Genomic DNA, 12,217 nt, shown 5'->3' with positions numbered 1-12,217 from the left:
ATAATTGCATTTCCATGTTCTGTGTACTGTGGGAGACCAGATATAGTGAAAGCAGGGTCCAGGGTCTAGCAACACTTTAATACAACGAATACCCAATTCCCCTAAAAAAGTAGCCCAGTTAGTGAAACTAAAAGTGTCTGTTTTGACAAAATTAAAAATGTTGCCAAAACCACTTCTCTCATTGCTAATACATAAGGAAGCCCAATACAGCCTTCGTATAACTGGTAGACTGTGTTCATTTGACAAAATGAAATGGTCCTGTCTACGTTGGGGGGGGGTTTTAATGCAGGCCATAGACGGTTCGAAAATCGGTCGATTTTCGCACGGTTAGTGGGGCAATGGCATCGGCCGATTTTCGCTGTTCCTCCTCATTTCGTTTATCGGTCATGCTGGAAAATTCGTGAAAAACGTCAATTTTCAAAATCATTGGTGGCAACATTGGATTACAGAATGAACAATGTTTCATTTTTTGGACGAAAAATCGGCCGATAAACAAACCGTCTATGGCCTGCTTTAGTCTCTTCTCTGAGTCATTCAGGTCTAGCTCCATGGATAATATTACATTAGGAAAGACCAACATGATAATATGCTCACAATGTCAGCCTGGCCGGCAGGGAGGTGTTGGACTTTGTGTGTGTGAGTGTTGCTCGGGAAGCTTGTACTGAATGAAGGGTCATTGTTAGTGAAAGCCTTCTGTACTTTAGTTTCTGTGTTCCTAGCAACCCATCCTCAGCTGTGCCATGCATTCCAATGTGGATTGAGCACGAGGCAGGTAGACCTGCAGATCTCTCCACACTTCCCACTCCAAGCTGTGCCAATGGCTGAGTCGGTTCCATCTCCCAGGAGGGCCCGATCCTGGCATTTGAGTCGCTTTGCCCCTTCTCCTTCAGTTGCTGAAATCCAGATGAGAGAGAATAGGTTCGTCTTAGATTGTGTGGCTGTTGAAAGTATTTCTAAAGACTACAGCGTCTCCTTACCAAAACTCGGCTCTGTTATCCCACCATACAATTCCCAGAAAGACCACCATGTACGCGGCTATTTCCTGACCAGGCCTGTGCCACCCTTACTGAAGAAAACTGGGCAGGTGAGTGAGGGCTTCCATCTGCTCCGTCCTTCCTTTCTGCACCTCCTTGAGGCCTGATGTTTTATTTTACCCAGCTATGTAATATCTAAGGTTTCAGTCACTCTAGCAGTTGAGGGGTGGTAAAACATTACGGTTGAGCTGCATTTTTATCGCCTCACCCAAACTGTTCCTCCTTTAGCTGCAGAGTCAGCGGCTGGGGGTGAACACATGTCGTGGCTGTGATGCTTTGGGGGCACGGTAGGAATGATACCCATTGTCATTCTGTGCAGGTGTAGCACCTGCCGAGCATAACCCATTCAAGTGAACAGGACCACCCTGCAAGTTCCCTTCAGTCGTGTGCAATGCCCTCAGTTATGGTGTACTAGTGTGGGGTTTAAAAGTGATACAAAACCTCCTCACGGCCTGTCAATTGTTCTCTGAAGAACGATCCAAACCAAAGCACAGCACGTGTGAATGAATCCTAACTGTGAAAACTGTTAACTGATCTAATAGACTGCCACCAGTTTGCAATATTGGTATCCAATTGGAAAGCTGTATTTCTTGCAGTGTGTGCATCTAACACCCTAGTGCCCAACCTGTGGCCTGGGTGCTGTATGAAGCCCTCAGGGCTCCTGAAGGCATGAATATGTGTTTCCATATTGCTCTGTTATAGCAGTGATTTCTAGCAGTTGTGTAATTTGTCTCCAGTCTGACTCTTTTGAAGCATGTTCCAGGTCTACAAGAACTATGTAATTTCCACAGTCTCTGACCGTCTCTTGCAGCATGTCAGCAGTCTCTGACCATCTCTTGTACCGTGTCCATAGTCCCTGACCACCTCTTGTACCTTGTCCATAGTCTCTGACCACCTGTTGTACCTTGTCCATAGTCTCTGACCACCTGTTGTACCTTGTCCATAGTCTCTGACCATCTCTTGTACCGTGTCCATAGTCCCTGACCACCTCTTGTACCTTGTCTATAGTCTCTGACCACCTGTTGTACCTTGTCCATAGTCTCTGACCACCTGTTGTACCTTGTCCATAGTCTCTGACCACCTCTTGTACTGTTTCCATAGTCTCTGACCACCTCTTGTACCGTGTCCATAGTCTCTGACCACCTCTTGTACCTTGTCCATAGTCTTTGACCACCTGTTGTACCGTGTCCATAGTCTCTGACCACCTGTTGTACCGTGTCCATAGTCTCTGACCACCTCTTGTACCGTGTCCATAGTCTCTGACCACCTCTTGTACCGTGTCCATAGTCTCTGACCACCTCTTGTACAGTGTCCATAGTCTCTGAACACCTCTTGTACCGTGTCCATAGTCTCTGACCACCTGTTGTACCGTGTCCATAGTCTCTGACCACCTTTGTACCGTGTCCATAGTCTCTGACCATCTCTTGTACCATGTCCATAGTCTCTGACCATCTCTTTAACCGTGTCCATAGTCTCTGACCATTTGTTGTACCGTGTCCATAGTCTCTGACCATCTCTTGTACCGTGTCCATAGTCTCTGACCATCTCTTGTACCATGTCCATAGTCTCTGACCATCTGTTGTATCGTGTCCATAGTCTTTGACCATCTCTTGTACCTTGTCCATAGTCTGACCATCTCTTGTACCTTGTCCATAGCCTGGCCATCTCTTGTACCTTGTACATAGTCTCTGACCATCTCTTGTATCATGCCCGTAGTCTCTGACCATCTCTTGTATCATGCCCATAATCTTTGACTATATCCTGTTGTGTGTCTGCTGTCTCTGAGACTGAAAATTCACTTCATATTATGTACCCCTTTGGTTATGTCAGGGGTTGAACTTGAGGGTCCCCATGTCAAGAAAGTTGACCACCATTGCAATAGCAGGTTGCAGTCGGAGTAATCAACACAAGGTTAAGCACACCTTCTCCAGTTCTCTTCACTGACCCCTTTTTGTGTCAATTTTTTTAAAAACAATTTAGCATAATTATTTATTTTCCTCTTAACAAGCAAGTTCCTTTTCCCCCTCTTCTTCCCCCGGAGATGAGCTGTCCTTATTCTTGCACAGAATGACATGCCTTGATGAGTGCAGCAGTACTGTGAGCTCAAGCTGGTATCATAATACCTAGGCTCACAGGAAAGGATTGGAATGACATTGGTCATCATTCAACCTGAAAAAGAAGTGGCTAGAGGAGAATGGAGCTGAGAGTCTGCAGGGGACAGCTCTGGACAGAAGGTCAGTATTGCAGCAAAAGCTGTATTTAGTGTTTTAAGAGGTGCTAGGCTTCTTAACCACTTGCCTACCAGGCACTTTTACCCCCTTCCTGCTGAGGCCAATTTTCACCTTTCAGCGCTATCGCACCTTGAATGATAATTGCATGGTCATGCAACACTTTACCCATATGAAATGTGTTATTTTTTCAGACAAATAGTTATTTCTTTTGGTGGTATTTAATCACCACTGTTTTTTTATTTTTTACGCTACAAATGAAAATAGAGATCAAAACATTTTTTGGAAAAAAATGTTTTTCTTCATTTCAGTTTTAACATTCTGCAAAGAAATAATCTTTCTTCACAAATTTACATAGTTACATCTGTTAGTCTGGCTGAAAAAAGACAACAGCCTATTTCAACCATTTAGAAAAAAAAGTTATAATCCTACACCCATAGTTGATCCAGAGGAAGGAAAAAAAACCCAGCAAAGCATGATCCAATTTGCTCCTGCAGGGAAAAAATTCCTTCCTGATCCCCCGAGAGGCAATCGGATATTCCCTGGATCAACGTTACCTATAAATGTTAGTATCCAGTTATATTCTGTGTATCCAAGAAAGAATCCAGGACTTTTTTAAAGCAACCCACTGAGATGGTCAGAACCAACTCTTGAGGGAGTCTATTCCACATTTTCACAGCTCTTACTGTGAAGAAACCTTTCCATATATGGAGATTACATTTCTTTTCCTCCAGATGTAAAGAGTGCCCCCTTGTCCTCTGTGATGACCTCAGGGTGAATAACTGAATAACCGAGTTCACTATATGAACCACTGATGTATTATACATGTTGATCATATCCCCCCTTATGTATTATACATGTTGATCATACCCCCCTTAATCTCCTCTTCTCAAGAGAGAATAAATTCAGTTCCTCTAATCTTTCCTCATAGCTGAGCTCCTCCATGCCTCTTATCAGTTTGTTTGCCCTTCTCTGTACTTTCTCCAGTTCCCCAATGATTTTTTTGTGAATTGGTGCCCAAAACTGAACTGCATATTCCAGATGAGGTGTTACTAATGATTTGTACCGGGGTAATATGATATCTCTCTCTCTGGAGTCTATACCTCTTTTAATACAAGAGAGGATTTTGCTCGCTTTAGAAACCGCAGCTTGGCATTGCATGCCATTATTAAGCTTGTAATCTACCAGAACCCCCAGATTCTTCTCCACCATTGATTCCCCCAGTTGTACCCCCCCCCCAGTATGTATGATACATGCATATTCTTAGCCCCCAAGTGCATAACCTTACATTTATCAACATTAAACTTCATTTGCCACATAGTTGCCCAATTATACAGAGCATTGAGGTCAGCTTATAAATTGGAGAAACACTGAACCTTGGGGTACACCACTGACAACCCTAGACCATTCAGAGTATGAATCATTAACCACTACTCTCTGAATACTATCTTTTAGCCAGTTTTCTATCCATTTACACACAGGTTTATCTAAGCCTGTAGACTTTACCTTACACATTAGCCGTGTGTGGGGAACTGTGTCAAACGCTTGCAAAATCCAAGTATACCACATCCACCGCCACCCCTCTGTCCATGTATACCACATCCACCGCCACCCCTCTGTCCAAGTATACCATGTCCACCACCACCCCTCTGTCCAAGTATACCATGTATACCGCCACCAAGGTTTTGCTCACCTCCTCATAAAAAGAAATCAGATTTGTTTGACAACTTCTGTCTTTCATGAATCCATGCTGTCTGTTGCTTAAAATATTTTTTTCCAGCAAGAGCTCATCTATGTGGACTTTTATTAAACTCTCCAGTGTCTTCCCAACTATAGAAGTTAAACTAACAGGTCTATAATTACTTGGTAAAGATTTTGACCCCTTTTTAAATATTGGCACCACATTGGCCTTACGCCAATCCAGTGGTACTATGCCAGTCATTAAAGAGTTCCTAAAAATGAAAAACAATGGCTTTGAAATGACTGAGCTCAATTCTTTAAGGACCCGTGGGTGTATGCCATCCAGTCTAGGTGCTTTATTCACCTTTATTCTGTCTAAATATTTTTGGATCATATCAATTGTGAGCCAATGTGGATCATCTGGAGCTGTGCCAATACCATACCCATTATGGACAAGAGCTCCCCCATGCCCAGCCCCTTCCAGTACTTTATCAACCCGGTCCACCACATGCCAAATCCTGGCACCACGGAGACAGCAAACCATTCGGTTGAGGTGATCCTGGTGACAAATTATTCTATCAGTCCTTCTGATTATAGAATCCTCTACTACCACCAGCTGTCTAGGCCTTCCTGCACTACCCTCACCACCCCTCCCAGATGGTCTGCCCTCTCGGCTGTTAAGGATAGCAGTGACATCCAGGGCTTCCACCCCTGAGCTAGCCACCCCCATATCTTCACCCAACTTGACAAATCTGTTTGGGTGTACAAACCCAGGGCTGGCCTTCCTTTTCTGTGAGCTGGCCTTCCTTTTCTGTGAGCCCCTACCACTCCCTCTCATTACAGTAACCCATCTTCCTACCTGATAATCCTGATTAGCTCCTCCACCCTTCACATCAATCCCATTAGCTACCTGCTCAGAGAGCAGAAGACCCCTTTCAAGGTTGTCGGTTCTGCCCAGTGTTGCAGCTTGCTCCTCCAGATCTCTAATGCAAGTTTCCAGAAGGGCAACCCGCTCACATCTGTCGCAGCGGCATCTATCCTGGAACTGTTGCTCCATTGCTGCATATATGGCACACTGTGCACTGCACAAAACCTTCCACCCTGCTAGCACACATTATCCCAGTTACAATAATAATAGAAAATATCAGTTGTCACTTACAGGTTAGTAGACTCCTGTTATAATCTCCTGTTTCCAACTCTGGTTTTTTAACTCCACTTATCAAATGTCCACTTCTCAAAAGGTCCAGAAAGAAAAATATAGGCAAGCTCAGAGTGAGCTCTACAGCAAGTTATACAGTATAGTACCTGTATCACCTGAGACCAATTAACACCTCCCCTTACTTAGCAGACTAAAGGAAGAAAAAATAATTCTATTTAAAAAGTGACAGAAAAAGTGATTTAAAAAAGTAAAAGCTTTTAGCAAGACCCAAAGAAGAAAATAAACAACTACAAGCACCAGCAATCATCGGCACTCAAAAGGAAAACTTTTTCACTCTCCACTCAAATTTCCCACTCTTTTTTAGCTATCAGCCAGCAAAAAATGCCAGACCAAATTTAGGCCAAAATGTATTCTGTTACATGTCTTTGGTGAAAATAACCCAAATCAGTGTTTATTATTTAGTTGGTAGGAAAGTTGTAGAGTCCACACTGTATGGTAAATACCTAAAAATTGATCAATCCTGATGTACTAACGGCCAATCTCATTTCCTGAGGCCCAAAAACACCAGGACAGTACAAATACCACCAAAATGACCACTTTTCGGAAAGTACACAGTCTGAGGAATTTTGTAAGAGGCATGGCAAGTTTTTTGAAGTTTACATTTCTAGTCATAATTTTGTGGAAAATGAAGAAATGAAAAAAAGTTCACTTTTTTTTTCATAATGTCACCAATGCAGTACAGCGTCATCATATAACTGGTGCAGCGGTAATCAGGGACACTGGCAAAAATATATAAAAATATATATATATATATTTTTTTTTCTTTTTTAAACATTATGATTGCTTATATCAACAAATTTCATTGGTATAAGCAAGCATTTTTACTGAATGAAACTGATTCAAATAGCAGCGCAGTTGTAAGCAATGAATGGCATGTCCATTCCTGAGATAGACTATGGGATTTGTAGTGTGTTCCAAACAAACAGAAGTGCATGGGGAGTAGAAGACCGGGAGCTCACATAGGATGTTACAAGGAGGCACAACAACATAGAAACTATTTCATGAAAAATAGATTACAGGGCCATTAAGTAAGGGATTATTTTTTTGGAGAATAGGGATATATAGTGTCCCTTTTTATTTTAATCAGTTTCTAGAGTTAGAAAGATTGGCTTTTTTATTGCATAGAATGGAAAAATGTTCAAACTTTTATCAGGTTTTCTATCCTGTTTTTGTCCCTGCTGGAGAGATTCCAGCTCACTTCTTCCTGGTGACCACTGTGAAGTTTTAATTGTTCCCTATTGATTGGACATCTTGGAAATGTGACTTGAGTAACTGTTGTGTGGTTGGAGTGGCTGGAGTAACTGTGAAAAGGTCAATGGGCGGTGTGAGTTACAAACAAATGGTCATATTGCGAAAACTATCAGGACTATGGCTTAGCCGTGGACATTTTTAGTGGCAGCAGGGATAGCTGAATGTTTTGATATACGATTTGTGTAGGTGGGCTTGATAATGAGGGAGTGATGGCAGTTTAGAAATCATGTCCTGATTTTTCAGCTCACACTCTAGCTTTTGTCAGCTCCCACTTTAGTTTTGAACATTCTGCCATTCATTCCTATGGGACCAATTTCACCACAAAAACGCCGATATTACGTGAACCATTCAGCGAAACGTTCCACAAAGTAATAGCACACCAATCAGGAACAATCCGCACATTTCGGTATATTACTGTCTACGTAGTGTAAAAACTGTGGGAGGAGTTTGGATGGTAAATTTGGCTATAATAATAAGAATATATATGTGAGATAACAGTAAGTGGTCTTGCCATGCAAGAACACTTAAAAAAGTGTTTAGGTGGAGTAAAATCTGATCCTCTTTCTTTCCCAACTCTAATATGTATGTTTAGTGTTCTTTAACTACGTCAGTGTGTAAAGCTGAACTACAATGTATGCATTTGAAAGTGGAAGATTTTTTTCATTTCCATGCACCTGTCATTGGGGTATAAAGTGAAAACACTTTCTTCTATTGCTTCACAGTCACATGGAGGCACATCAACTTATGGAGAACTGGCTGACCGATTCCAGTACAAGGGTGCTGCTGCTTTCTACCTACTGAGCCGAAATTATAGCGGGTCAGGTATGTTGGTCGATTAAGAAGTCTGTAATCCACCCTTACTGCCTCCTACAGCACTTTATTGGTTCACCATTGTGATAAGCAGCCTTGCTGATCAATAGAGATCTGGGGTAGAGGCAAGGCCAATCTTTGACTTCCTAATAAAAGTTGATACTTTCATAGAGGAGACCACCCCCAAAGTGTCCATGCAGGACAAAGTTCACTTAATTGTTGAGCCCCTGCAGCTGTTGAAACCTAAATTCCTTACACTGCCCCTGGCGCTCCATAAAGCTGAGTAAGTGAAGTGACATACCTGGCATTTTTGAGTATGGGGAAGCATGTGACTTATTTCCCTTTCATAGATGTGACAGAACTAGTGATAGGCAACTCCTTTGCGAAGTCTTATGACAAGAAGGCAGGGAGAGAGTATTCAGAGCTCTGTAGGCTCCATGACTATTTTCTTAGGGGAACGAGCACTCTGGCGGGAAACCAGATTAGCCACCTATCCAGGACTGTACATTTCTTAAAACAACAGTCACCAGATGTTCACAGATACCTTCAGATTTCTGGGTGAGAGAAGAGGAGTTCATCTAGGGTCTGGGGTGAGACATTGGGAGACACTGGCTAGCTCTCCAACAGAGACTGTGTTGCAGTGAAGGCTTGTAAATAGTTCCAGGAAGTTGACCTCAGTTCATAGGTTCCATTGGGAATCCTGTATACTCCTAACCCTATCCCAGTTCAATGCCCCCCAATACAATTGTCACAGACCTGTGGTAGTGAGCCCTTGTAGACCGCCAGCTCGAGACGCAGAGTCTAAGCCCCAGCCTGCTTCTTCACCAGAGCCCCTGATAGTGGGGATGGACTTGCAGCAAACTAGAATCAGGTCGTGGCCCCCAGGTATGCCTAGCTGTGGATGCGGAGACCACTAGCGTGAGCAGAGTGTACTGGCAGGAGACAACAGGAAAGTCGATAGACAAGCTGAGGTCAGTACAGGTGGAAATCAAGCACAATCAGTGGACGAAGTCGGGGTCGGTACACGGGTGGTCAGATACAAGAGTAGCAACAGCCAGGAACTCAGAGAACTAAGAAGTTGCTCAGGCAAAGTGGGCTAGACTGAGCATGTCTTATATAGAAAAGCAAACTAGGAGGCCGGAAGTTATGGAAGGGAAGGAAATAAAACCCAGAGAATAGCAGACGATGCCCATAAGTGAGCACAGACAAACCACACATGTAAAAGGAGTCAGGAACAGCACTCCAGCAAGGAGGTAAGAATACACAAACAAGAAACTACAGGCTAACTTGTAACATAAATCACAAAAACAAAGCTCAAGGACTGATCTCTGACTGGATGCAAGCCTGCATGAGAATGCGTGTTGCCTGGCTGTTCAGGGCTATAGGGGGACCGGAAATCTCTTGCAACTCCTAAGGGGGTAATGCTACAAATGCATAGGGAGGTGAGGCATGTCTGCAATCCCATCGAGAACTCAATAATGTAAAAAAAGATATAGTGGCAATTCTTCTTTTAAACTATTTTTATACATTTATACTCTTGTTTATATATTTGAAATCTTTTCTATTAACCCCTGTACTTCTAAACCTGCTTCCTGGCTGCCATACTAATCCAATGGTTTCAGTATTTTCCAAGTCACTGGCCTAGAACAAACATACAGTTTAGGAGCAATGACTTCACTCTGACATCGCTTGCTGCATACTTGTACCTGGTCAGTGAATCCAAAACTACCCTGTTTCCCCGAAAATAAGACAGTGTCTTATATTAATTTTTGCTTCCAAAGATGCGCTAGGTCTTATTTTCAGAGGATGTCTTATTTTTCCATGAAGAAGAATACGGTACACATTTATTGTTAAATGATCCTCCTGTGTCATTTTGATTGCCCCCTCTGATCCTCCTGTGTCATTTTAAGTGAACCCCCTCCCCCCACCCCTGTGCCACTGAACACCTTCACCAGACATCCCCCCCACCCCTTTATCAGACATTTCCCCCCTGGGGCCTGCCTGGGGACTGTCACTGGGCTGGCTGGGGCCTGGACCTGGGCTGGAGCAGGGTCTGCCACTGACTGAGAACCTTCAGTCATCATGAGGGCGGTGTCACCAGAGAAAGACCAGCACTCACCACCTTTGCCGCGTCCCGTCCGCTCTGATCCTCCTGTTCTTCTACACGCATCTCTCTCCCGCTCACTCCGACCTCCGCTCCACCTCCACACAGCAGTGACGTCACTGGTTGCTAGACGCCAGTCGGGGCGGCCCTAGCAACCAGTTTACGGAAAATTAATTTTCATTACGAGACAGAGCCTAGGGGGGCCTTATTTTCGGGGGGATGCCTTATATTTCACCCAGAAGGAAACCTGTAAGTAGGTCTTATTTTCGGAGGATGTCTTATTTTCGGGGAAACACGATACTGAATCCAGAGAGAGAGCCAGGCAACTAGCATTTTTAGAAGACATCAGAAATGGCAGCCCTGTTCTGAACTCCAAGCAATATGTAAATAAAATACATATACAAGAGCTGCTTTACCCACCATAAAGTTTAACTTTTTGCACCTCACTCTTAAAATGTACCCAGCTCTGCCACACAGCACAGTTCTGCTTGGTGGTGTCGGAAGCCAACCCTTTGTCTCCTGCAGTTTCATTTCCACTTACAAGTTCCCTCCACACTGTGACTGGAGAAGCGGCACACTGATGAGCTCGTCTTTCTGTCACTCTGCTCTCTCCTCCAATCAGCCTCCTTGCAATGATTGACTTATTGTGCTATTTCTCCCTCCCCCATTCTGAACTTTGCTGTACATAGCCTACATGAGGTGGTGACCAAATCACGTTCAGGTTAGCATTTCCAAAAATACATTCAGTTATCAATAATCATAGAACTGTTGTGCCTTTTATATCTGCCTGGAGATCAGATGTAAAGAATATTTTTTTTTTATGACTGACTTTTCTGTATTGACATCTGTTGGTCTGATCAAATGTAAGGCTTGTGATCCTCCGTATGGCCCACCACCTCATCAATATTCCTGTCATGTCCCAGGTCACTCAGCAGAACACACCAGCGGTCATGGCCAGTTCTTGTCGTCCGTCAAACCTGTAATCGGCTACAATGGACTCTATGGGTACAGAAGAAACACCCCGTCTCTGCGCAGAATGCCCTCAGCATTTGGGATTGTGACCAAGTCAGCTATTTACTGAATAAAAATATAATGGTCTGGCTGTGCAAGAAGCATGTGAGCAACATTTTGTGACCTTGATGAGTGTAACGTCTTTTCTTTATGTTGGCAAAACAGCCAGCGCTATGCATTTTCTAATTTCGTGACATTTTCAACATTAGCGTAGTTGTCTGTACAAGAGTAATTTTGTGTAACGTTATTGTTTGCATCCGCATTGATGTGTTTTAATGGAACACCGACCCTCCACCACTGGACTTCAATGCTGTCACATTTACTGGCACCCATAAAAAGATATTTGTTATGAAATACATTGCCCTTTAGGCACTAGACAAGTCTGTATCTGTTTTTGTTATTTGTATCTCCAGCCAAAAATTTGCATTACAAAAAAGTATTTTGCTTTTCTCAGCAACCATTGATACTAAGACATCAGTTATAAAATGATCAAACCCAAGAAGGAAAATGTAGCACAGCTTAACAGTGCATAAATGTGGTGACTGCATTTGATTTCTCTTTTTTTTTTTCAGGCTAAGAACAATTTCAGCAAGTACAGAAAATGGATGTTAATCTTGCTAGATATGCCATTTCCTTGTCATTTCTGGTGAACTGAACTGGAAGCATAAAACAATCAAATATTCCTTCTGAAAATGAATGTACAGTTTGGTCCATATATAGGTGGACACAGGCACAATTTTAGTTTTTTCAGGTATTTACCAAAACATATTCAAGCTATAGTTATGAGCTGTAAGCCATAATCATCACAATGATGACAAATCACGGCTTGAACTATCTTGCTTTGCATGTAATGAGTCTATCTCATATGTTAGTTTCACCT

The 12,217-nt window shown here is 43.0% G+C and overlaps 1 protein-coding gene across 1 annotated transcript; it reads left to right on the top strand.

Moving 5' to 3' along the window:
• Positions 1-724: 724 nt before the first annotated feature.
• On the top strand, positions 725-11,720 carry SPMAP1 (sperm microtubule associated protein 1). The gene is made up of 3 exons (XM_089693698.1): positions 725-1,084; positions 8,135-8,234; positions 11,250-11,720. The coding sequence occupies exons 1-3, from the start codon at positions 818-820 to the stop codon at positions 11,405-11,407; spliced, it is 525 nt and encodes a 174-aa protein (XP_089549824.1). The 5' UTR covers positions 725-817; the 3' UTR covers positions 11,408-11,720.
• Positions 11,721-12,217: the final 497 nt, after the last annotated feature.

This window comes from Staurois parvus, unplaced genomic scaffold, assembly GCF_062004578.1.
Source record: "Staurois parvus isolate SC_StPar_1 unplaced genomic scaffold, SC_StPar_1.0 ptg000636l, whole genome shotgun sequence".
Taxonomy (NCBI): domain Eukaryota; kingdom Metazoa; phylum Chordata; class Amphibia; order Anura; family Ranidae; genus Staurois; species Staurois parvus.
Note: the sequence above shows the minus strand (reverse complement) of the source record. Positions and strands in the feature narration are given on the sequence as shown.

Coding starts and splice junctions, on each gene's coding strand:
- SPMAP1 (XM_089693698.1), top strand. CDS start 818: ATGGCTGAGTCGGTTCCATCTCCCAGGAGGGCCCGATCCTGGCATTTG. Junction 1,085..8,134: donor TACTGAAGAAAACTGGGCAG/GTGAGTGAGGGC, acceptor ATTGCTTCACAG/TCACATGGAGGCACATCAAC. Junction 8,235..11,249: donor CCGAAATTATAGCGGGTCAG/GTATGTTGGTCG, acceptor GTCATGTCCCAG/GTCACTCAGCAGAACACACC.